General features: G+C 37.5%; 1 protein-coding gene across 5 annotated transcripts in view; it reads right to left on the bottom strand.

Moving 5' to 3' along the window:
* Window positions 1–4,343: 4,343 nt before the first annotated feature.
* LOC126183206 (synapse-associated protein 1) overlaps window positions 4,344–26,364 on the bottom strand; it is a 308,327-nt gene continuing 286,306 nt past the window's right edge. For 2 of the 5 annotated variants that reach the window (XM_049924981.1, XM_049924984.1), the window contains exons 8-9: window positions 17,121–17,279; window positions 4,344–6,355 (exon numbers count right to left, since the gene is read on the bottom strand). In XM_049924981.1, coding sequence (XP_049780938.1) covers window positions 6,216–6,355; window positions 17,121–17,279 — 299 coding nt within the window. In that variant the 3' untranslated portion in view covers window positions 4,344–6,215. Of the gene's footprint in view, window positions 10,979–17,120; window positions 17,280–26,364 lie in introns of all 5 variants that reach the window. The other 3 variants (XM_049924982.1, XM_049924983.1, XM_049924985.1) reach the window with 3 other exon arrangements.

Genomic DNA, 26,364 nt, shown 5'->3' with positions numbered 1-26,364 from the left:
ATCTTGTTAGAAGTCTGTAAAACCTGATACAGCACTTGTTCAACTTAAGACCACACAACAGAACACCATAACCACAGTCACAGGTGTAGCACTGAATATTTTCAGACAGTTTTTAACTTACCTGCATGGGAGAAACTACTGCATATCATTTCCTTGGCCTTTGCATAGCAATATGCACAGTGAATTTGAAAAACTCACTCTGAACCACAAGTTTACACCTAGAGCCATTTTTGCTAACATATGTTAACTATGTCACTTACATTGTCACAGCATGCAATTCTGTCCCTTTCTGCACATCATACAGTTGTAAGAACAAATGATAGTTTGATCCTTTCACTGGACTGGAAACACAGTTATTTTAAAACATCAATATATGTTTACAGTTGAAGCATTGTCATTAAATTTCGACACAAGACTATATACTCTTCAATACTCCTCAGATAACTTTGTATAATCCACATGAACAATTAAATACCTGATTTCACCTCTTCATCAGAATTACTTCATCAATGTCCTCAGCAGCCTTGTAGGCTATTACTTGGACTGATTTACTTTACATGGTTACCATAATGAATGGCTTATTTGCTAATCCAATTAACCTCAACACTTTATATGCAAAGCATGAACACAAAATGTTGAATTTTGAGGAAACATTTTCAAATTACGATAGATTCATGAACTTTTAATGAACAATCAGAACAGGCTGTAAGCTTTTAGTGATAAGATGCAACTACTTTAATGACACTTCTGTTGAGCTTCAGTACCAGTGGATGAAGGAATTCACTGAAAGCTTCACTAGCAGCTGTTTTGTTCAAAACCTCTCTACTAAGAAAACTGGGCACAAACGTATTTGTCACCAATAAGTGAAGAATCTGATAATTTCAGTCCATGAAGTAGTTTCTCGTGAGAAAAGTGAATCAAATTTCATGCTGGAATTCTAGTTGAAAAACCTGAATTTCATGATGCAATACTTCTCAAAACTCAGCTGGAAACCATGAATCATCATTCATTTACAAATGTAAATAATGTAAACTGCATGTAATACCACAGTCCCCATTGTCTTCTTTGACTGAAAGCTCTGTGTTTATAATTAGTGATTATGCACAGTCACAACAGCTATCACACATTTGTGTCAAGTGTTCTTAGTGATGGCACAACTGTGGAAAATAAACTGCAAACTGCAGTAACAAAATGGACAAATGACATGCCCATATGAGACTTGTGTGTGTGTGTGTGTGTGTGTGTGTGTGTGTGTGTGTGTGTGTGTGTGTGTGTGTGTGTGTGTTGTGGGGGGGGGGGGCGGGAGTGTTGAAGGCGCACGGGGGCACACACGCTTGTCTGTGCATGCATGTGCTGGGGAGGGGGGGAGGGAGTGTACATGCCGCAGCATGGCGGTTGGGGGTGGTAGCAGGTGGAGCAGAGGGGAAAGGGGGGTGCACAAGAGTTCAAGTGAGTAGAGGTATTGAATGTATCCATTTTGATAGTGTGTTGTGTGTACTTAGCGTTAAACCACAGGGCTGCAGGATGGCATAATAAAAATAGTTGGCTGAAGTTACGTGTCACAGGGAGATAAGCCGCTCTCCAAACTGAGTGGACTGGGAGTTGAATGTTGTTGGTATCATCATTTCACGGCTGTATAGAAGGAAGGGGGAAACACTCAATGACAATATGAGCAGCCTCTGGCTCAAATATCTTCATCAGACTCTGTGCTGTCAGCTTTCAGAGTTGTCAGCTTTTAGAGCTGCCAGGTGTGCCAGATGCATTCTCCTGAAATGAAGACATTGCATGGTTTTGCAAATATAGCGGTTTTCCCACAACGAGCCAACCCAAGAACAGTCAGTGTAACATCCTCTTCACAAATGTTTTAGTTTACCTTTGAGAAGTTGTCTCTCCACCTGTGAACTGGCACAAATTTTGAATGTGTCAAAACCCTGCCAATACTTCTACAATGGACTAGTAAGATGGCACCGGAATTTTTATTTCTTCAGATACTTGTTAGGTGCAAGTGTGTCACTACATGTGTTTTATCCAAGGATTGTGACATCTGCATTTTATAAGATGCCTGCAATGGTATGTGTGCCTTTTTATAGTACATATACAGCCAAATTCCAGCTGATGGATTATAATGCCCAGTCACAGAGAGCTGACTTGATTAACAGTACCTGAAACATTGAGACATTGTGCATTTACAGTGGACTGATCAGTTTCTGGACTTACAAATATGATGCCTTTGGCTAGGCTGTTCCAGCTTGAGTGCCCACCTGTGGGTAGCTGGGCAGTCAGGTATCTGGGCTGTAGCCTCTGCAATTGTATTGCCCTGGCTGCGAAGCTGTGGGGCCAATTAACATATGCATGCACATTATGCCTGTAAAAGAGCAACCTAGCAGGTAGCCTACCTCATCTCTGCCTGTGTGCGGGGCACAGGCAAACTGATGGTCTCTTGCATATGCCTGTGCCCATGGGGCAGCATTGGAACAAGCTGTTTTAGACTGGAGACTGTAGTGCTGCCACTGCCATCAAGGACCATTGCTGACAAGCAAAGGGCACTACTACAAAAACTGTGGCATTACAGCAATAACCAGGTCAATAGTATCTAAAGTGCATGTACATCCAGTGTTGCCAAGTAACAGCATCACACTCCATACAGACTCTTTTTCAACATCACTGTGTTAAATGGCACAGTATCTCTAGGGAAACTTCATCATGCCTATTGTTTTGTGGACCAGCATAATCCCATGGCTTATGAACAAAGGCATGTTAACTTTTCAATCACACCACTACCATGCAGAAGAGAGAGAGAGAGAGAGAGAGAGAGAGAGAGAGAGAGAGAGAGAGAGAGAGAGAAAGAGAAAGAGAAAGAGAGAGAGACATGTTTCTGAAAAATACTGTGCTGTTCAGCAAGTTTATAGGGAAATCACTCAACCAGTTTTTTAGTCTAAAGAAGTTCTTGTAAGCAACAGAACACAACCAATACTAGAGTTGCGATCATTGCAGTTTTCAATTGGCTCAATCCACTACAAATAACCCACGGGCGAGTGTGCCTATGTATAAAGTGTGCTAATCACAAACAACATTGTCTTGTACTGGTCTGTTGTTGTTTCACTATTACAAGCTTGTATATATTCCTTCTTACTGCTTCAGCTAACACAGCAGTCAGTTGTGCCATCATATACCAAAGTGACAATCAGTAATATAAAATCAACAGTGAGTTACATGAGAAAAAATTATGATCTGGGCAAGAAATGACCCAGCACATGATCCCACAATGAGGCAGTTATCTATGAGATAATTAGTAATCAAGTAAGTGGTAGGTAGGTACCTGACGAAAGTTCCCTGTTTAGTGGTTCAAGTGGGTCATTAGTGTGGTTAGCACTTGAATGTATGCAGCAACAGAATGATACACTGAAAAGTTTATTTTATTGTTGTCTAATTAAATACTGATTTACTTCCTATAATGTAGGTTTCTTTTATCATCATTTATTTAAATTAAGAGTAAACTGTGATTTTGCACATACACACTTACCTTGGTAACATAACGGCAACTAATCTTTACACATGTAAAAACTGTGCCCCACACCAACTCTTGTTATGGAAAACAGTATGACCACTCGAGGGTTGATGTATCACTTTGCATGGTCAGTTTACAGACCAAAATTAATAAAAATTAAGTATGTTATTTGTTCTTTTAATGTGCCATATACAAATGTCCAGATAATTTTTGGAGCCTTTATTGTATTATGATCACCTCTGTAACAGTGTGCCTGCACATTCTGAAACTTCCTGGCATTTTAAAACCGTGTGGTGAAGCCAATACTGGAGAGCTACAGTTAAGTATGTAAGGTAATTGATAAGTACTGGTGTAAGCAGAACTTTGAGTGAGGGTAGTGAGTCATGCCTGGGTAGCTCAGCCAATAAGAGTATTACCCATGAAAGGCAAGGTTCTGGATCCGGCATACTGTTTTAATCTGCCAGGACCTTTAAGCTTATGCAACTTACACTCAAAACTTGCCTGTATGATTTTACAGCACACATCTACCTCTCTGTGCTTAAAAATATAAACTGTGTAATAGCAACGTCATATACTGCCCCAGTTATCAGAATCCCGTTGTCCTTAATTATGCCTTTGTAAAAATAATTTTTTTAGTTTCACTTTCACAGTCTTTTTAAGATAGGTCAGCACAGCTTTGCACCAATGTATCTTAATTGCTGTACATAATCAGTTTCTTGTTCTACATGAGCCGGGCAATTTATATTACATTTATAGAATATTGCATTTGAAAAAAACTAGACCAGGTATTGTAACAAGTGATGCAGGTAAGGGGTTGGAAAAAACAACAGTCAGCCAGGGAAACACACAATATATTTCAGTATATTGTAACCATTAATTACATTTGTTTTCACCTACATGCACATTTATCTGTTATACATACACTATATTTCTTAACATCCAACAGATGAAAAGGTACATTATGAAGGTGGTTAGGAATCCCAGTGGCTACTTATATTGTCTATTTCTTTTTAAACAAGAAGATCTTGAAATAACTTGGAAGAATGTATGCATCATAGTTAATTGTTATTCACTCAGGCTGGTTACATTAACTCATTCTTAATAAACATATTTTAACTTATACCCCAACACAGTCTTCACTTGTGCAAATACAAATATTTCTCAGCCACTCCTGAAGTCATGAAGAATCAAACCAACATTCATCCAAACCCGGTATGGAACCTGCACGCATGCAACCAAGACACACACACACACACACACACACACACACACACACACACACACACACACACACACACACACATATACTCTGCCTCTCAGTGAAACAAACAAGAAGAGAAAACCACATAACAATAAGACGAAATAAGAACATTTAAAATTAATGAAGTAATTATTATCATTAAAATATAAAAAGTTATTATAGAAATTACAACAGTGACATAGGAACTTTCAGTAACATAAACCTGCAGTAAGTCTTCTACAAAGCAATACCTGCAACATTCTTCAAGGGCAGAGCTACTTTACTTTTGTCAGGGAATCAATAAGTATGATGAATGAATTTCACTCTTCTGTGGAGGTTAGTATCAAGAGAAGTCACCATCTGTATTGGTTTGCAGAACATTTTTTGGGGGAAAAAAACTGGATGATATACTACAGATTATGAAGAAATCTTGTTTGAAAATCTATTCAGAAGACTAGACAATGGTATATTCGCATTTTCTATTCTTCATTAAATGTTTATGTTGAAGACAACTTTAAATCATTCTGGGAAGAACTTATTAAACAACAGAACTGACCACTGCAAGTGGAATGTTTGTGTGAAAGGTGACGACAAAATGGCAAGTCAGGTCATTTTAGAATGGTTTCATATTTGAAGAAGAGTTTTAATAATGACACACACCTCTGAAACAGTTACACTACAGACACACAGATATATATCAACAGTTTTGATCAAGTGAAATACTTATAGGCAGAAAGTGGGTATTGCACTCTAACAATTTCTACTTCACTCGACCCATCAACTTTTATATTCTCTGGTACAACATGTAAGCACACTTATTACTCGAAATATAAAATTTTGTAATTTTATGACAGTTAATTCCTGCTACACAAAAAATAATTGGTTGTAACAACTTTTTGTTATAAAATGCTGAAATTAATCACAAACAGACACTTGATCACAAACTGTACAGTTCTCATATACAACTTTTCACATATTCTGAAGTATGTACATACACTCATATACAATTTATAGCAACACTAAATAATATTAATTTATGGAACACAATTTTAAAAAGATTTTTTTACATAAATAAATCAAATTACTTTATTTCCAGTATTTCAACAAAATGTAGTAATTTATCTTTCTATTTCACCCAATGAAAGGAAATCTCATTTATTTTAGAAAATTAATTCAGCTATTTATTTATTAATGTGCATTAACACTATTTTTAATTTGATATTTTATAGTCATTCTCTGGTATGTTTTATAGAACACGGTAACTTGAAAATTGACATTTTTCCTTTATGATTAATAAAATATTTGGCGAATTCTGAAGCTGACATCCAGAACAAATAAAATATTTTTAGGCTAGCAGTAATCTCTTTTACAATGAAAGAAGGCCATTTCATGAAGCCCTTAGGTATACCCAAAAATAAGCTGCAACTGGTCATAAATGTACGTCAGCCTACTGTTACAAGTTGTCAGCTATTTCAGATCAGTTGTATCCTCAGCATCCAGCATCTCCTCAATTTGATTCTCCCAGTTTGAGTCTTGTTGACTGTCTCCATCTGCAACCACTTCATAATCTTGTAGTTCTGCTTCTAGCTCTTTCTCCCACTCTTCTTCTGGAGGAGAGAGACAGATACGGAGGAAGCATAATGACAACAGAAAGCTAAACATCTAAAGGATACAGATGGGAGAATGGAATTGGAGAGGAAAGGATAAAATTAACTTGAATGACGTATGGTGTGAACAAAAATCTCTAAAACGAAATAACGTGCACCAGTAGTTGGAAATAATTTCCTGTCAAAGTTCTTTAAATTCTACTCTTGCTATTTACCTTAGCACGAGATCTGCAGCTTAACTACGTCACATCTGCACTGTCTTGGTTTCCAAAAATGTGTAAGTACATTACAATTCTGGCATGAAAAGTGGTTACTTTCCATTTATCTACATACGATCACAACTTTCATCTATGACTGCTACAGTAAGCTGCTCATTTTATAAATTGCTCAAGTAAAAACTATCCAGATGTAAACAAAGAATACTCCGTTTTCACAGTTTCTCTGCACCACCACTATTGTCTCAAACTGCTTCATAATTTTGAAAGTAAAAATTAACTGTCTTGTGCGCAGCTTTAAGCACAGTCTAATCCAGCCAGAACTACTTTGGACTTCAAAAACTAACTAAATAAACTGATAAAAAGTACAAATATTTAAGTACTTAAGCCTACAATTTATGTAACACTGAGTTCTCCCATTAACTTAAATAAAATTAACTAAAATTAAACAATGAACAAAAACTCCATCTGAACAGACCTCTTAAGGCCCAACTGCACCAACCAACCACTGTGTCATCCTCTGCCGATAGGCATCACTGGATGTTGATACAGAGGGGCATGTGGTCAGCACACCAGTCTCTCAGCCATTGTCAGTTTTTATGACCAGAGCCACTACTCCTCAATGAAGTAGCTCCTCAATTGGCCTCACAAGGGCTGAGTGCACCCCACTTGTCAACAGCGCTTGGCAGACTCGGATGGTCACCCATCCAACTGCTTGTCGAGCCCAACAGCACATAACTTCGGTGATCTGATGGGAACCAGTGCTACCACTGTGGCAAGGCCACTGGTGTAATGAAGAAAGTAACAGAAGGAAAATGGTAAACTGAAAATTGGATAACAAAAACTGCTGAAGAAACACCATTATTCACCTTACAAATATGAAATTGCAAGGGATAAACAGCACCCACTAAAAACTGTGACGAACTTTCACTTTTGCTCTTAGTCCTTTTTCAAGTGTCAAGAGACTGAAAGGATTTGTCTTAACACAATTTTGTAGTATGGAACACAACAATGCACCCACCTTTTAAAATATGCCCAAAATGTATTGACAGGGTAGGAATAACGCATGGGTATCATTTAAGGAAAATACACAGATGTGGTTAACTGCATGAGAACATCAGCTGACAGAAGTTAAAGGAGGGTAACACTGAGAATATGAAGCAAACATTGTGATAAAGATAGTAAAATAGCAAAAGAAGGCTATCCGGATGAGCAATAAAGACATATTTTAATGCCACAAACAGGAGCTGACCTAAGATCTGAAGCAAATAAAGATAATTGACCAACTGGCAACATAATAAGTTTACTTGCTGAAGAAAATTCCTGTGTTTGTAACACAGAGAAACAGTTGTCTTACAAGTATGACAAATAGCTATAGTTGCAACAGTGGTCAATGCTGTGAGTTTTATGGAGAGCCTATTCACAACCTTAGTCACGCGTTTCAGTACATAGTGTTGAGATATGAACTTATACATGGACTGTAAACTGTGTTCGAGGAACACTTTATGCTACACAAGAGAACATAGAATGTTAAAAATAGAAGGCAATGTGATAGAGCCTCTGTGTTAGACTAAAATTAGAAGGAATGGACAAATTCATTTCACAAATCTATAAACGGGCCAGTAGTGAGGGTAGTACCCTTGTGCAAAAAAATCTGCATCTTTCAGCCTGTACACTGGATTACAACACTTCACTGTGAAAGTATGAGTGGGAGCACGGGAGTGTGAACAACAATGAACTTTGTATCTTTGGCATGAGAGAAGGAAGGACACCAGGTACACTCTTGAAAATACAGGCTTAAACACAGTAGCCCTATTCTTCAACATTATGGATTACACTGGTTTCTCAAAATAAAACCATCCACACTATCCCTAGTTATATTCCAGGACCTATGCATCACGTATATTGTCCTAGTCCATCTGTATTATGCCCATTCGGTAATTACATTCTCTGATAAGTAGAGTCCCATTCTATACCCCACATGTTCAATGCACCACCAATTTGAACACTGATAACAAATGCAAAATTGTCTAAAGGCAAAACTATGCTGCACGCAAAGTTCTATCTCTTACACAAACTTGTTCATTAAAAAATTTACATGTACATTAATAGCAATCACATAAGTTGACTAACAACCACTGAACACAGGGTACCGTAAGCTGGGGTTACTTTGGCCCTTTATGGGCAATTTTTTTTTTTTAATTTCCCCACTAAAATTACATCAGTATGGAGCAAACAAGGTAATATACATTTACAGCATGTGAAGAATGATCTACAAGGTTGTGAGTTCTACGAAGTGATACAGAGTAGGCAGTACTGGACACAATGTTGTTCATAAAATATTTAACACCAATTACACCCCAGTAACTTCTGCCTGGAAGGTTAACTTCAGGTATGCTAAAAATATGCTGAGTAATTTTGCATGCTGTTAGCATTAGGTAATAAGACGAGAAGTGGTCATTTATGTGAAATTCTATTAGTAAACATATTTAGCACTTCTTTAAAATGGTGCACATTTTTGCAAAATATGGGGTTACTTTAGCCCAGGCCAAAGCAACCCCAAAATGAAGATGAAGTGGTGCTAGAATCTGATGGCAACCCTGAAAGTTTCTCCGATATGCAAGTTGATGTCCAGCACCACAAAACATTGAAAGATAAATTAGTAGTTGGGCAGTATGCTACAGTTTTATACAACTAAGAAGAATATTTGAAACTGGAAAGACATGAGTGATGAGGGTGCTAAAGTGAACTCTATGGGGAAGTTGAAGTCCTACTGCAAATTGCCAGAAGAAAAAGGGAAACCATTTTATCCTTGGGAGAATTTGATACGAATTATCAGTCCCACACAAATAACACAATTTGGCTATATGATATAATCTCTTTGCAAATACTTACCACAGTGTAACAAATAAGTTAAAAATGAATTAGTCACCTAATGAAATATACTACACTTTTATATTTACTGTATCACTCTCTCAGTAAGTTCAATTCCCATGTGCTTACCTTCAAAATTTGGCAATTTATTTTTCCCCTCACGCTCCCAAATTCTATTCTAGTGATATTCATTGAATTTACTTTGTCCCAACATCATAGTACTACTCTTCCACAAAGAAATGAGTAAGTGGGTTGAAGTAGCCCCAACTGCAGGTAACATTGGCCCACTTACGTTTATGGAACCACAGCAACAAAAGTGATGTTTTTTGTTATTAACCTACTTAATTGATGGTACAAGCCTCTGACAATACTGGCAAAAAATATTTAAATTTTCTCACTGTTGTTACCCTTTGTTTTCTTGCCACAGTTAAAGGACACAGTAATCTCAGTTTACAGTAACCCAGTCCATTATCCCAATGACTTGAGCAGAAACTTCATCAGCAGTGCACATAGGATACCTAAGTGGTTTTTACACTTTATCTTCATGAAACATTATCAGCCAATCATAGAGTCTGTCAATGACATTTTCGTAAATATATGAAGTTCTTATTAAAGCCTCCTCCACATTTACACTGCACCGTCCTTGCCCCATAATCCTCCAAACTCCGCCTCTTTTGATCTTCCGCCCTATTCATAAAGCAATGCACTTCCCTTTTACTTGTCACCGCTCAATGGCTCCATGCCATAAACTAAACATAACAATGATTGTTAAATAGGCATTATGTTTCCTAAAATATAATCTTTGACAGTTCATTATAGTATTTAGTGTGTTCTGTTCCCTGCTTGCAACTTCACTTTGAAATTGAGTGGTGTTCCATCTTCTCTAGAACTGTAATTCATCAAAAGGTCACAAAACAATAGAATAAAAATAAACACATAATTCCAACACATGAAACATCATGTCAAAAAATAATGGCGTATTCAGTTATATTAATCAACTTCACAGTCTTATTTGAATACATGAAATCTATTTGATCAGTCATTTCAGGGTTAAAGATATATATTATTATGTCATAGGTTATCCTCAATTCAGACCTATAAACCTTTATTTTTTTCCTTCAAGCCAACAGTAAGAGCCACAGCCATTTACATTACAGAATTTTGCAGAGACCCAGCAGTCAGCATAACACATTTTACTTCTGTTAGTTTCACGGAATAGCTATTTGTTTAATCTCTCATTAATCAGTTCTGTCTCCATTTCACACATAATAAGAAAATGCAACCAAAATCCAATGTAAGTCTGGCTTTGAGCATTAGAGAATCAAAAAGGTGCGTCTAGAAAATTATTTCCACAGTGCAAATGCGAGCATGCATTTAAATAATTGTTAATATTGTGACACAGCCATGCTCATTGAGGTAAACTATTACATTAACTAATGTATGAAAATTAGACTCAAGTGGCATCAAAGTGGCAGGAGACTTTACAGGAAATGGGGAAGGCCGTGTGTTCCATGCTTTTCTCCTTCTTCTTAGGCTGTAGAAAAAAGAGCAAACAGGAAGCCTCACCCTCTGGACTGAAAACTTCGTAATTTTTATACTAACAGAGTTTATTACATACAATAAATGGAACACCATGAGACCAGCACTTACCAGCACATCTGAGAATTGAGAAGTAACAGCACATTCTCACAATTATTGTATGCATATAAAGCTATGAGCCCAACTTCATGAGTTCCATGAACACACATTTTTAAATGAATATACATGTTACATTTAGAACTACTTGTGCACAAGAGTTACACAAGACCAAATTATTAAAAGAAATAGTTGAAGCTATACAGATCAGGTGTAACAACAACTATCCATTTCTGTGGTGAGAAACATGTGGCAAAAGATATTATAGTTTTTTTCCATTTTATTTTATATTTTTGCCTAATTATGAAGCTCTGTCTCTAACTCTAGAGTATTGAATGCTCAAATGACTGTACAACCAACATTTATTCATGGAAACAAACAATATGGTTTCTGGGATAAGATAAAAGAGCTCAAAAAATTCTGTAAATTTCTGAACTATATTATTTAAAATTGCTTTGGGCACTGATTAGCATATAGTGGTTGCATCAGTGAATTACATGGCATAACCATGATGCCCTTGCATCATACTGACCCAAAGAGAGTATTCACTCAAATGAAAAATGATCGAGAAGACCAACAGCAATCTTATCAATCAACATTGATAATCAGTATTTGGTTAGTATCACAACACTATGGCAGCCACATACATGTCCAATAGTAAACAAATCATTTGGTTCAGGTACAGTACAGTCACATCAATGGTAACTGAGAGTAACACAAAGAAATTCTGTGAATTTATCACCAAATTACTTAAGTTAGTTGCACAGAAAGTCAAATTATGTTTGTGACAATGTGAGAAAATAAAGATAAGTGAGAATTGACGTATTTCTTCTGGAGTATTTAAGTCTTTGTTCAAAATAAGGTATCCATTTCTTACCAATAACATTTGTTTAATTATGTTTTGTAGCCCCCATAAAAATTGGCAAGGGCAGGGGGATGGATTAAACTGGTGTTCTGGTCAGATGAAGGCAACACCTTTCACTCCCATTACGGCCATGTTCCATACAATTTTGCAGCATTGAAGCACGCCTCTAGATTGATGACTGCTATATTTTCTGAGGAATAAGATATCTTTTTACATGAATCCTGCTATGACCATATGTAAGGAACAGCAGGACTGGTTGTGAATTCATTTTGTCAAAGGAAATAAAGAGCATTGATAAATGAGCAGAACAATGACATGTAAAACGGCTTTTTGTCGGGATTAACACCCCCCCCCCCACCTAAAAAAAAAGAGTGTACTTGGGTCCTCCACTTTTTATTTTTTATTTGTTGTGTCAGTGGCATAATGCATAACATAGGGCATAAGACACCTTACCATGACACTGAATCTGCAAGTTCTGCGCACTAGGTATTACTCTGGAATGCTTTTAGAAAGGAACACAACCATAATCACTGTTGAGACATGCGTGGTACAATATGTCCCAGTTGCAGTCAGGATCACAACAGCCTCTGCTCATAGATGCTAATATCTCTGGCAACATGGGAGCCACGCAACAGCCAACATGATCAACAAACCCTCCAGTGCCTAATAATGATCTGTGCTAAAGCACTCCAGCAGAAGCCTGCCTACCAAAGTTCCATTACTAACACACAGGAAAGTGAGTCTGAGGTATGTAATATGGACACCATATTGTTTTCTTTTTCCATCTTAGCATGATAGAAATATGTAACTGGTTTGTGTCGAACATTTCAGAGGATGTTATTAAGTAGCTAAGTAGAAGGTAACTACTTTCAGTTTAGCCATGATCCAAAAGAACGGATAAATTTTGTTGAAATAAAACCTACTTGAATTTACTTAAATTACATTCTCGCATTCTTACATTCTGCATTTGGTTTTATTAACTGTAAATGTCACACTAGTGCATTATTTGTAATTCACAAAAAGCAAATAATGTAAGTCAGCTTCACATGACCGATAACAGAACAAATGTGTCACCACAAAACAGTTGCCACAGTGTATTTCACAGTGTGCACCATATAAATTAGCTAACTTTCTTTTATCTTCCAAATGGATTGGACAATCACAGTTCAATAAGGATGAGTAAGGAATTTAGTTATCATTTCAAGGAATCATCATACCATTCATTTTAAATGCTGTAGTAATATCATAGAAAACTTATGAAACAGTTAGATGAAGCACCCTGATGCTCACAAATACTAGCCAGTTGTTTGAACCACTATGCCACCCTTGTCTGTATACCCTTATATGCCAGCTGAGAGAAGTGTACTATTAACTGAACAGTTAGATTTATGGATATGAATTTAACAGATTTTCAAGGAAGCTGTACTAGCAGCAACTGAGCTTACATTAATTCCTCTTTGAAGCATTGCTATTTAACCATTCAATATTTTTAATTAAATTAGAATACCATGTCTACAAAGGAACGGTTCCATTCTCTTGAAGAAGGGCTCATGATGTGTTCCCTAAATAGTTTTAAATGATAAGAAAAATCTCATTGCTACTGGCTGTAAGTGGTGATCATGCATATGCGTAGCACGCGTGCGCGCGCGCACACACACACACACACACACACACACACACACACACACTAAAATGACTAGACTGCTGAAACTGTGCACCATGTTTACCACACATGATGTCAAACAAGTTAGTTATATTTCTCCATTAAAGACAGTTCATTAAAAAATGAAACTCTTGTATTTACAGGTAATATATTCCAGTTTCATTTCATATGGAATGGGAATAAAGGTGAAAGAGGTGATCATGTTTCTGCACAAATTACATGCATTTTTGCATTACTTTCAAATATTTATGTCCCATCCATAAAAGACTTATTAATACTTTCTGTTAACTAAACTTATCACAAATAGTGTACACATTTAGGAGGAAGTACCATTTTTTGAAATTTAACTCTCAACTCACATTATAAAGACCAACTCTGAAACAGTATTTACTTACCTCATTAAGTTGGTACACAAGTAATTCCTGCTATTCAGCTGTGTGTCCTAGGAATGTGAACAGGTACACACACGTACAGTTGCAAATAAAACTGAACTAACCCTGAATTCCACACTTAAGTTGTACTTTGTGGTCTCCCTTGACTGTAATGAACTTTGTGAGCCAATATATTATCTGTGTCAGACTAAGTGAAAAAATCTATGTTTACAAAATCTACACAATAAATTATGATTTTAAATTAAACTAAAACCAAATGCAGCTAGAAAAAACATAATAGTTATGAGAGAGGACAATAGACAGACAGAAAGAGAAAGAGAGAAAGAGAGAGAGAGAGAGAGAGAGAGAGAGAGAGAGAGAGAATTTCAACACTTCAAACAAGGAGTTCTTTTGCCCTGAAGGACAGAAGCACACAGCTGTAGAGAGACTTTTTCGAAGATCACATCGAACTGTCATTCAGGGTCCTGAATAAAAGAGAGCAGGATGGGGCAAGATGTACATTCAGGTTCCCTTCTTTTAGTGTGATATCTGGATGCGACATCTTCCATCTGAAACCTTGAAAGTACCTTTCTTCTATTTCTCTGGACACACAAATACCTTGGTCTAATACTATAAATTATTTTGCCTCTCTGCTGAGACTGTCACCCTCCACCTGCTTCTCTGCGAAATTGGGAGGCCATGCTTGTTGGTAATAAAATATTAAAACATATATGAAACAGTGTTTTAGAGAGGGCTGTTACTATTTTGTTTTATCATGAAGCTCTGTAAAATTATTTATGCACCATAGTTTCCCAGAGTACTGTGTGTTTATGCCTCTCACCTTATCAATAGCATACGCAAAAGGAAGGGTGTGAGGGGCAGGCCAGGCAGGTTGGGAGACAAGAGATCACATATCACCAAGCAAAATTATCACTCCTGCTCCCAGTAGTCAAACTACAAGTATCCTATAGTACTTACTTTGTTGACAAAATAAATATATGAGGACATTTACTTTCAATAACCATCTTTTTTTCGCTTCCATAAAAACACAATCCTCAGAGTGTAATGAACATTTGAAATCAAGGTTCTCGCAGACAAAACATTTGGGAGGGGAGGGTGGGGGGGGGGGGGGGGGGGGGGGACGCATGGGAATGGAGAGGAGCAGAAGGAGGAGGATGGAAATTCCTTGCATATTTTTGAGAGTTAATTGAGAAGCTTCTTGAAGCACCTTCCAAATCAGATTTTCTGGTAGTTCTTAGACACTATTTAGCTTCTGGTCTAAACATGCAGGATTCCATATGCAATATTCCTGAATACTGTGTGCGGGTGTGTTCTGAACCATCTCTCTTATAGATCAAGTGCAGTCCCCAGAACTGTACAAACTAACTGGTAACTTTTAACTGATTTACTTAAGAGATGGTCTGTATGGTCATTAATGCTTCCATAACATTTGGCTTTATCTTTAACCCCCCCCCCCCCCCCCCCCCAAAGATACAATACAGAATGGTGGTCACTGTGTTACTGCTAATGAGTAAATATTTTTTTTAAGTCCATATCAGTAGTTCAGTACACAGAACTTGAGGATGGCATGTTGAGAGCCAGAACCTCATACTGCTGGAAATTTTTCCTTGGGGGGAAGACTAGGATCAATACATATTAGACAAATCTGTGTGTGTGTGTGTGTGTGTGTGTGGCAAATTTTAGGAATGTAACACACACGATTCCAGACAGCTGGAACTGTCAGATCATCTTCTCCGAGACAACTTTTTAAATTTAGAGATTACTATTAAATTTAGAGATGTGCACATTGAATGTGGTTGTAAATTTCTCAGTACATCATAACAAGATTACTTAACTTGAGAAGACAAGGAAGGCAAGCCACACGTGGCAGTGATGACTTCGCAAAGCATTGGCTCTTTCTCCACAATATGTATATTGCAGTAAAATGTCATACAATGCCTTTCATTATTTTCGAATTTCCCAAGCAATGGAACCAGAAGTTCATCTTTATGAGACAGTTTTCATAAACTGTAAAAATATTAATCATTCATACAAACGATAAGCTAGAAGTAACTCTGCTTTCAGTGCCAGCACTTCACTACCACCTAGCATTCTCTTCACAAATATTATTGCAAGATCATTTCTGTTTCACAAATTACAACATTCACTATTTGTCAGACATTTTGATGGAATAAGGTCATGGAAAGTCACAGTCAGTCAGTAATTCAATACACAGGAAATAAACTGATGGTCCTCATATCTAGGTTGGGAATAGCAGCAAAAGTTCAACTATGCCATATTTCCATTGCATGCTCTATTTTGTTTCAAAATGCTTACAAGACTTCAGCAGCCCATTACTCAGTATTTAAAAACATACATGACATATATAAAAATGGAGACAGAATGTGATAAAACAAGCAGTGTTAGTCTTCAGAAATATTAAGCAATGTTGGAAAATACTCCTTCATATATGTGCAGTACTGAAAATATATGATAACAACATTCCAAAGCCATGCACAAAAACAGCAAGCAATCATTCATTCATGCAAACTTAGTAAGAAATGTCAAACCTTACTCTCTCGAAAGTGGGATAGTACTAGCAGCACCAGACAAACACAGATCACATTTGCCAGTTAGTTCTTGTATAAAATGTCCTCTCCCCCCTCCCCCTACGCACTGGCCCTCTGAAGTGGTATACTAAAAAGCAAAGTCGATCTCATGTCAGTTACGGGTAAACTGAGATACAAAACATTATTTAACAACTAGCAAGTCAAACAATTATCATCTGAATTGCCACAGTCGCACACACTCTTGGGCAATCTATACTGTCAATGCCTTGGTTATATGCATACCTACTGCTCATTACACCAGTTGTTCAGCATTCCTTGCATTAAATTTATCAGTTAAATATATACTTAAACCAATAAGATATGAACTATTTCCTAATGTAATGGTAGCCATCATTGTTTAACTGGCAGGAAAAATTGGGAATATGATACATGATATATATCAGAAGAAAAAATTTACACTGTGAACACTGGCAATATGCACAAATATACTATTCTGTGAAAGCTGCACAACAAAGATTAATCTACACTATACAACTATCCACAGAATAGGTCTGCTCAGTTATTTTACTTACCATTCCTTTTGTCAGGATCCATACCGAGTTTTTTCATACCCTCTCGAACCTCCTCTAAGTCCCTGGAACTTGCCTGGAATGTGTCTGACACAAACTCGTGAGAGGGGCTGTCTGCAGGTGCTTGTTCCGCAACAGGTACTTCATGGGGTTGGGGTTTTGCTACATAAGACAAACAGCCAACATCGACATTCACAGCAAATTATGGGGGTGAATAATGGAAACAGTGCAAGCAAACACTGAAAACATGCACTCTGTAAAAATAAACTTAAAATTCATGCCACTTAATACAATTTGACAGCTACTACTAGTCTCTTTTACTCAGTTTCCAACATTAAAAAACCAATAAATATGGAAAGGTATCATTACCTACCAATAGTGCATATTATTCTGTACCACTAGCTACAACACTGATATCATGATTTACACAGCATTTCTACAAGTTATTTCTGTCTACATAATGGTAACTGCACTCAAATGAGCTAAACTCTCCTTAATAATATATAAAGTGAGCAGTTTGTGACTACAAAATTGTCTTTTTCTCACCCTTTCAATTATCCACAGAAGTGTGTCATAGGGTATGACGCAAACAGAATGAAAAATATATTTCCCAACACTGCTGATGGAAAATCAAGAGGCTAAAAGATAAAAGGCAGTGCAGTTTCATATGTACTTCCTTGCATCATGAAACAAAACTGTTGAAAAGGTTCACTCTATGAGAGTAACTAAAACATCATATTTTTATTTCAAGGTGCAATTCACATTACAGGAACAATAAAAATCTTTCAGTGAGACTAATACTTTTGTTCCACAGCAAAATTACAGGGTGGTGGTTGATGGCACCAGTTATAAAACTTGAATACACTCTTACACACAGTCAACTCTAGAAGGAAGTTATAAGGGCCATAAGACTGACATGTCACTGACACATTAACTTCTTAAATGCATGGAGACCATCACCAGCAATATAAAATATATGGAATTACCAGGTGTTGGAGAAGTATGTGGTAAAATCTGTACATGGAAATGCTTCGTTGTGATGAAAATCTTAAAACACAGTTCTTACATACGTGTTGGACATGTATAAGTTCTAACAAGAACACATGGAGCGTATTTGTATGTCATTTTGTTGGTCAAATTACTGTTACAATTTCTTTCATTAATTACATTTGTGTGAACATAAAATGAACTCAATTTTTACATATTCCATCGTATTCAATACCGCTCTATGTAGACACAATAATGATTTGTTGAACCATTTCCTCTCATTTAGTGCACAGTATTTTTTTTTGGCCAGGTTTTATAGCCAGTATGATTTGTACATAATAGTATTCAATGTAGTGGTACATTTAACATAACAAAATCAAATTATATTAAATGAAACAAACTGTTACGAACATGAAATGTGACAATGAATTGCGTACGAGCTTACAACTTCTTCCTAACAAGACCCAAAAACAATTTTTTTTGTAACTCAACGATTTTCTGTTTGGTATATAGAATCACTTGAGTTACACAAAAATTGTAATTTTTCATATAACACAGAGAGGGATCAGCTTCCACAGCACACCTTCAGCTTCACTTCTCACCAAATGGCAAATCAAATACTCACAGAAAGAAGAGGGAGCAGCATTAGGGTTTCACATAGTATACAAGCGATGGGGTCATGAGAGAGACAGAGAGAGAGAGAGAGAGAGAGAGAGAGAGAGAGAGAGAGTGGTAAAGATAGTGCCAGTATTCTTTTCAAAGGAACCATACCAGACTTTTCCTTTGGCAGTTTAGGGAAATCACAGAAAAATCTGTATCTGGATTGTCAGGTGCATATTTGAAGCCTAGTACAGTGTTTTAGCATTACCCCATGAAGTAATAGTGCACACTGAATGGTGCTAAGCGAAATTAAGTGATTGAATCCTTTATACAAAATAAACTGTTTGCAGCATAATTACTGTGTATAATGTAGAAGAAATAAACAAACAGGAAAGTATGAAAAAATGAATATTTACTAGTAATTCATGAATTCTTTTAGTGGTGTAATCCTGAGATGCTCAGCAATTCAAATAATGTGTTCTCTATCCTGAACTACAAAGTGCAGCATTGTGTGTCACTGCTGTCACAATGTCATTGTTGTAGGTGGTGCTGTTTTTAAGGCCAAAATTCATGAGCAACTGTGTCCATAAGGGACATGTAAGCTTTGCCTTTAATTGCAGGGCACTTTCTTTGTTAATCAGCCAGAAAAAGAGTTCCAGCAACGTTCTGTATTTCCCTCAGACCTGTCAGTTATGCTGGGAACATTTCTTTCCACTTCAAAAAGTAAGTAATAATATTACAGACAGCTGATTACATATTTATGATAGTTTGATGATTGTCTTTTATGGAGGAGTGCCAGTAATTCCTAGAGAAGAATTTCTTGTCATGGTCTTGTAGAAATGCCTAACTGCATGCATCATTATGGTAGAAACTTTTCTGACACATTAATAACTCCTCTGCCATTCCAGTTCCACAATATATATAATCTTTCTAGTTCTTATGACACCTATGTTGTTGTTGTTGTTGTTGTTCCCCCATTGTTACTGCTTTCATTTATAAACATTAATTGCACAAGAACAAAAATTATGACTGTTTGGCATTAAATCTTTAATTAATATGAAGGAAGTGTCTAAACAACTTTCTATTTGAAAGTTTATTACATACAGCACGGTATTAAACTATGGTAACTTGATTTTATGCTGTCTTCCAAAAATCAAGAAGAAATTGTGTACTGCATGCACCCTATTATTTCTGATTTTTGTTTCAGTTGGGAGCTATAGTTACCTAGTAAACTGTTCCATCAGTCTCTTTGTTCCAAAGAGAAAGTTGCTTTCTTAAGTTAAAGCTGGAAAATAACTAATAAAACAGTGCAATGATTTAAACAGTAAATGCCAAAGAGTCTAGAAGATTTTTCATATTTAAACATTGCACTAGCTTTCAAACAAGTCATCTGTATGGCAGACACTCTCTTCACACACTGTAAAGAAATAAGAGGGAGCTACACCAGTACTTCACCATTTCATAGAAACAGCCGTGAATATAGGTCCAAATTACTGTGTATGCAGGACTCAAAAAAGCAGACAAAGAATCACTCTTCACAAGAGATGAGGATTTCAGCTATCACCAAGTTTAAAAATGGCACACGTGTTCAGAGAGTTGTGTACATAATGATTGGAGAATCCACTTCACAAATCAAGAAGTAACTTGGGTAATCAGCTGCAAATTTGTGTTAGTGTAACATCACACCTTCGAAAGGACTGACTGGTGAGAAAATAATGAAAAAGACACAGTTGGACCGAGATACAATTTTTCATATCACTATTTTGTGGAAGGCTTTACAATTAAAAGACAAAATGCTAATGAGTGTATACAGTATTGTACAAAAAATGTGTCAAAACAACTCTGCAAATTAAATGCTTTACCACACTGCAGTACACAAAGCACCTGAGTGTTTGTCACAAACTGCAAGATTGCTATAGAATGATATGACAGATTTTGTGTGCACAGCTTTGAAATTGAGGAACAATACTGGTTAGAGGATGAAATCCAGCAACAACAGTCCCAATGATGGATAAGAATTCATTCCCACATGAGAGGGCAAGCAATTTAATCAGCAAAGGAATTCTTACACATATCTACAATGAGGAGTCAGTATATTTTGACAATCCACTAAATAACCTTCAGTACAAGTAGGAGGCACTACCAGAGCTATGTGCGCCTGTTTTGGTAACAAAAAATACAATACAGTTGTAAAATATGTTATGACACATTGTCAGTAAATTAATTACTGGGATGACACTTTTACAGTAGAGAGATATAGAAATAAGCTTTGAAACAAAAGTTAAAATTGAAAAGCCCATGAAACTGTGTACATGCTTACATCATAAAACTTAGAAATTTTATTTTTACTTCTGTAATCTACAACATTATTTTTTAAAATCTTAATATCTAATAAACACAATTATTTTAGAAAAAGCTAATTGTGATGAAGACCAGAACAGGACATGAGTTACAATCCAGTAATTTTCAGAGACGAACTGAACTCTCACGACAAAACACTTTTCGTTGAAAGATCAGGAGACTACAGAAATGCTGATGGAACAGTAAATAAAAGGATCAAACCACTATAAAAAATGTTTACTTCTCAGCTGAGAATAATGGTAATGTCGTAATGTGAAATTTTGCCCCAGCAACAAGCAATGAAGAAACTTTTTCAAAGTACACAGTTGCTGTATGCTAAACTGTACACATTTGCCAGAATATCACCATTAAGAGCTGAAGGTGACACTCTGCTAAATCTGAAGGTGTAAGAAATGGACATGTGTCCCAATGGATCTACTGATAACAAACAGACCCAAACTTTTCGACTCTGTAAGTGCAGAACAGGGAATCAGTGATCATAAGGCCATTGCAGCACCCCTGAATATGGGAGTTAATAGGAATATAAAAAAAGGGAGGAAGGTTTATCTGTTTAGCAAGAGTAATAGAAGGCAGATTTCAGACTACCTAACAGATCAAAACGAAAATTTCTGTTCCGACACTGACAATGCTGAGTGTTTATGGAAAAAGTTCAAGGCAATCGTAAAGTACGTTTTAGACAGGTATGTGCCGAGTAAAACTGTGAGGGACGGGAAAAACCCACCGTGGTTCAACAACAAAGTTAGGAAACTACTGCGAAAGCAAAGTGAGCTTCAATGCAAATTTAAACACAGCCAAAACCTCTCAGACAAACAGAAGCTAAACGATGTCAAAGTTAGCGTAAGGACGGCTATGCGTGAAGTGTTCAGTGAATTCGAAAGTAAAATTCTATGTACCGACTTGACAGAAAATCCTAGGAAGTTCTGGTCTTACGTTATATCAGTAAGTGGCTCGAAACAGCATATCCAGACACTCTGGGATGATGATGGCATTGAAACAGAGCATGACACGCATAAAGCTGAAATACTAAACACCTGTTTCCAAAGCTGTTTCACAGAGGAAGACCGCACTGCAGTTCCTTCTCTAAATCCTCGCACATATGAAAAAATGGCTGACATCGAAATAAGTGTCCAAGGAATAGAAAAGCAACTGGAATCACTCAACAGAGGAAAGTCCACTGGACCTGACAGGATACCAATTCGATTCTACACAGAGTACGTGAAAGAACTCTCCCTCCCCCCCCCCCCCCCCCTCCCTAACAGCCATGTACCGCAAGTCTCTAGAGGAACGGAAGGTTCCAAATGATTGGAAAAGAGCACAGGTAGTCCCAGTCTTCAAGAAGGGTCGTCGAGCAGATGCGCAAAACTATAGACCTATATCTCTGACTTCCATCTGTTGTAGAATTTTAGAACATGTTTTTTGCTCGAGTATCATGTCATTTTTGGAAACCCAGAATCTACTGTGTAGGAATCAACATGGATTCTGGAAACAGCGATCGTGTGAGACCCAACTCGCTTTATTTGTTCATGAGACCCAGAAAATATTAGATACAGGCTCCCAGGTAGGTGCTATTTTCCTTGACTTCCGGAAGGCGTTCGATACAGTTCCGCACTGTCGCCTGATAAACAAAGTAAGAGCCTACGGAATATCAGACCAGCTGTGTGGCTGGATTGAAGAGTTTTTAGCAAACAGAACACAGCATGTTGTTATCAATGGAGAGACGTCTACAGACGTTAAAGTAACCTCTGGCGTGCCACAGGGGAGTGTTATGGGACCATTGCTTTTCACAATATACAGGGTGTTTCAAAAATGACCGGTATATTTGAAACGGCAATAAAAACTAAACGAGCAGCGATAGGAATACACCGTTTGTTGCAATATGCTTGGGACAACAGTACATTTTCAGGCAGACAAACTTTTGAAATTACAATAGTTACAATTTTCAACAACAGATGGCGCTGCAAGTGATGTGAAAGATATAGAAGACAACGCAGTCTGTGGGTGCGCCATTCTGTACGTCGACTTCTGCTGTAAGCGTGTGCTGTTCCCAACGTACAAGTGTGCTGTAGACAACATGGTTTATTCCTTAGAACAGAGGATTTTTCTGGTGTTGGAATTCCACTGCCTAGAACACAGTGTTGTTGCAACAAGACGAAGTTTTCAACGGAGGTTTAATGTAACCTAAGGACCGAAAAGCGATACAATAAAGGATCTGTTTGAAAAATTTCAACGGACTGGGAACGTGACGGATGAACGTGCTGGAAAGGTAGGGCGACCGCGTACGGCAACCACAGAGGGCAACGCGCAGCTAGTGCAGCAGGTGATCCAACAGCGGCCTCGGGTTTCCATTCGCCATGTTGCAGCTGCGGTCCAAATGACGCCAACATCCACGTATCGTCTCATGCGCCAGAGTTTACACCTCTATCCATACAAAATTCAAACGCGGCAACCCCTCAGCGCCGCTACCATTGCTGCACGAGAGACATTCGCTAACGATATAGTGCACAGGATTGATGACGGCGATATGCATGTGGGCAGCATTTGGTTTACTGACGAAGCTTATTTTTACCTGGACGGCTTCGTCAATAAACAGAACTGGCGCATATGGGGAACCGAAAAGCCCCATGTTGCAGTCCCATCGTCCCTGCATCCTCAAAAAGTACTGGTCTGGGCCGCCATTTCTTCCAAAGGAATCATTGGCCCATTTTTCAGATCCGAAACGATTACTGTATCACGCTATCTGGACATTCTTCGTGAATTTGTGGCGGTAGAAGCTGCCTTAGACGACACTGCGAACACCTCGTGGTTTATGCAAGATGGTGCCCGGCCACATCGCACGGCCGACGTCTTTAATTTTCTGAATGAATATTTCGATGATTGTGTGATTGCTTTGGGCTATCCGAAACATATAGGAGGTGGCGTGGATTGGCCTCCCTATTCGCCAGACATGAACCCCTATGACTTCTTTCTGTGGGGACACTTGAAAGACCAGGTGTACCGCCAGAATCCAGAAACAATTGAACAGCTGAAGCAGTACATCTCATCTGCATGTGAAGCCATTCCGCCAGACACGTTGTCAAAGGTTTCGGGTAATTTCATTCAGAGACTACGCCATATTATTGCTACGCATGGTGGATATGTGGAAAATATCGTACTATAGAGTTTCCCAGACCGCAGCGCCATCTGTTGTTGAAAATTGTAACTACTGTAATTTTGAAAGTTTGTCTGCCTGAAAATGTACTGTTGTCCCAAGCATATTGCAACAAACGGTGTATTTCTATCGCTGCTCATTTAGTTTTTATTGCCTTTTCAAATATACCGGTCATTTTTGAAACACCCTGTATATATATAAATGACCCAGTAGATAGTGTCGGAAGTTCCATGCGGCTTTTCGCGGATGATGCTGTAGTATACAGAGAAGTTGCAGAATTAGATAATTGTAGCGAAATGCAGGGAGATCTGCAGCGGATAGGCACATGGTGCAGGGAGTGTCAACTGACCCTTAACATAGACAAATGTAATGTATTGTATTGTGAATACATAGGAAGAAGGATCCTTTATTGTATGATTATATGATAGCGAAACAAACACTGGTAGCAGTTACTTCTGTGAAATATCTGGGAGTATGCATGCGGAACGATTTGAAGTGGAATGATCATATAAAATTAATTGTTGGTAAGGCGGGTACCAGGTTGAGATTCATTGGGAGAGTCATTAGAAAATGTAGTCCATCAACATAGGAGGTGGCTTACAAAACACTCGTTCGACCTATACTTGAGTATTGCTCATCAGTGTGGGATCCATACCAGATCGGGTTGACGGAGGAGATAGATAAGATCCAAAGAAGAGTGGCGCGTTTCGTCACAGGGTTATTTGGTAACCATGATAGCGTTACGGAGATGTTTAGCAAACTCAAGTGGCAGACTCTGCAAGAGCGGCGCTCTGCATCGCGGTTTAGCTTGCTCGCCAGGATTCAAGAGGGTGCGTTTCTGGATGAGGTATCGAATATATTGCTTCCCCCTACTTATACCTCCCGAGGAGATCACGAATGTAAAATTAGAGAGATTTGAGCGCGCACGGAGGCTTTCAGACAGTTGTTCTTCCCTCGAGCCATACGCGACTGGAACAGAAAAGGGAGGTAATCACACCGTTGGGTGGCTTGCGGAGTATAAATGTAGATGTAGAATAATGAATCATATCTATAAATACTATCTGCAGTGGAATGGCTGATCAGATAAGAAACACCAAGATATAAATAAATCATGTTGTTCTGATGAAAAAATGGAATTTTGACCACTTACAGACTTTCAAAATTGCATGTAAATTTGGCTGTGAAAATGTAGACAAGAAGATAATTTCATTCAAGTAATGTACTGTGTAATTTTAAGCACTATGCAGTTTGTTACATCAAGCAATGCATTAACAGACAGCATATGGTTCTCACTATTACACACATCTGCACAGATTGCTGATAAGTATAGGTATAGCTCATAAATGTTGAGGAAGATTTACACTATGTGATAACTGAAACTATTTGACACACTCCACTGATTATCTAGAATGTCTGTTAACCCTAGTCTTTGATACAATCCTTAATTTCTGGTTTTATGTCACTATACTGCACAAAATTACCAATCTGATCACATTAAACTCCTTCAGCAGAACAAGATTCTTGTACAACTGTATAACACTGTAAATATACATAATGAATTAAGAAACAGTAACAGTGGAAGTGAAAAAAGATTCTGCATCTGAATATGTCTTCATCAGGGAGATGTTGACATGCCTCATAGTGAGATGGAGAATATATTGGTGATTTTTGTAAAAGAGACATAAAAAAAAGAAAGAAAAGAAAAACAACACATACAACAAATACAACATTGAAAAGTTGATGAGTGGTATTAAAAGATTTCTTTTTATGTCAGTTCTGCTTCCTGACAGGAATTACCAGGCCATTTAATTGTAATTAAAGAACAGGTCCCCACAATCAAGGTAGTTGAAGAAATTGTGAAAAACCACATACATCAAAACATGCACATATTGCATCCAATGATTATTGTGTCAGAAGATACAAAGTGAAAAGGAGACAGGTCATGTTATAGCATCTAATTTCAGAACATAAAAGATAATTACTGCTGCAATCCCATGGTGATGAGGCAAATGAAATCATAATTTGGTGGACAATTACAGGATTGTCTCACGGTCTTTACAGCCTACAAGTCCAAATGTCATATGCGAAGTTACTTGCACTGCATTGTTATTATTTAAAAGTTGTCAGATAAATGAAAAGTATTGCTGTTAA

The sequence above is a fragment of the Schistocerca cancellata genome, chromosome 4 (genome assembly GCF_023864275.1).
Source record: "Schistocerca cancellata isolate TAMUIC-IGC-003103 chromosome 4, iqSchCanc2.1, whole genome shotgun sequence".
NCBI lineage: Eukaryota > Metazoa > Arthropoda > Insecta > Orthoptera > Acrididae > Schistocerca > Schistocerca cancellata.
Note: the sequence above shows the minus strand (reverse complement) of the source record. Positions and strands in the feature narration are given on the sequence as shown.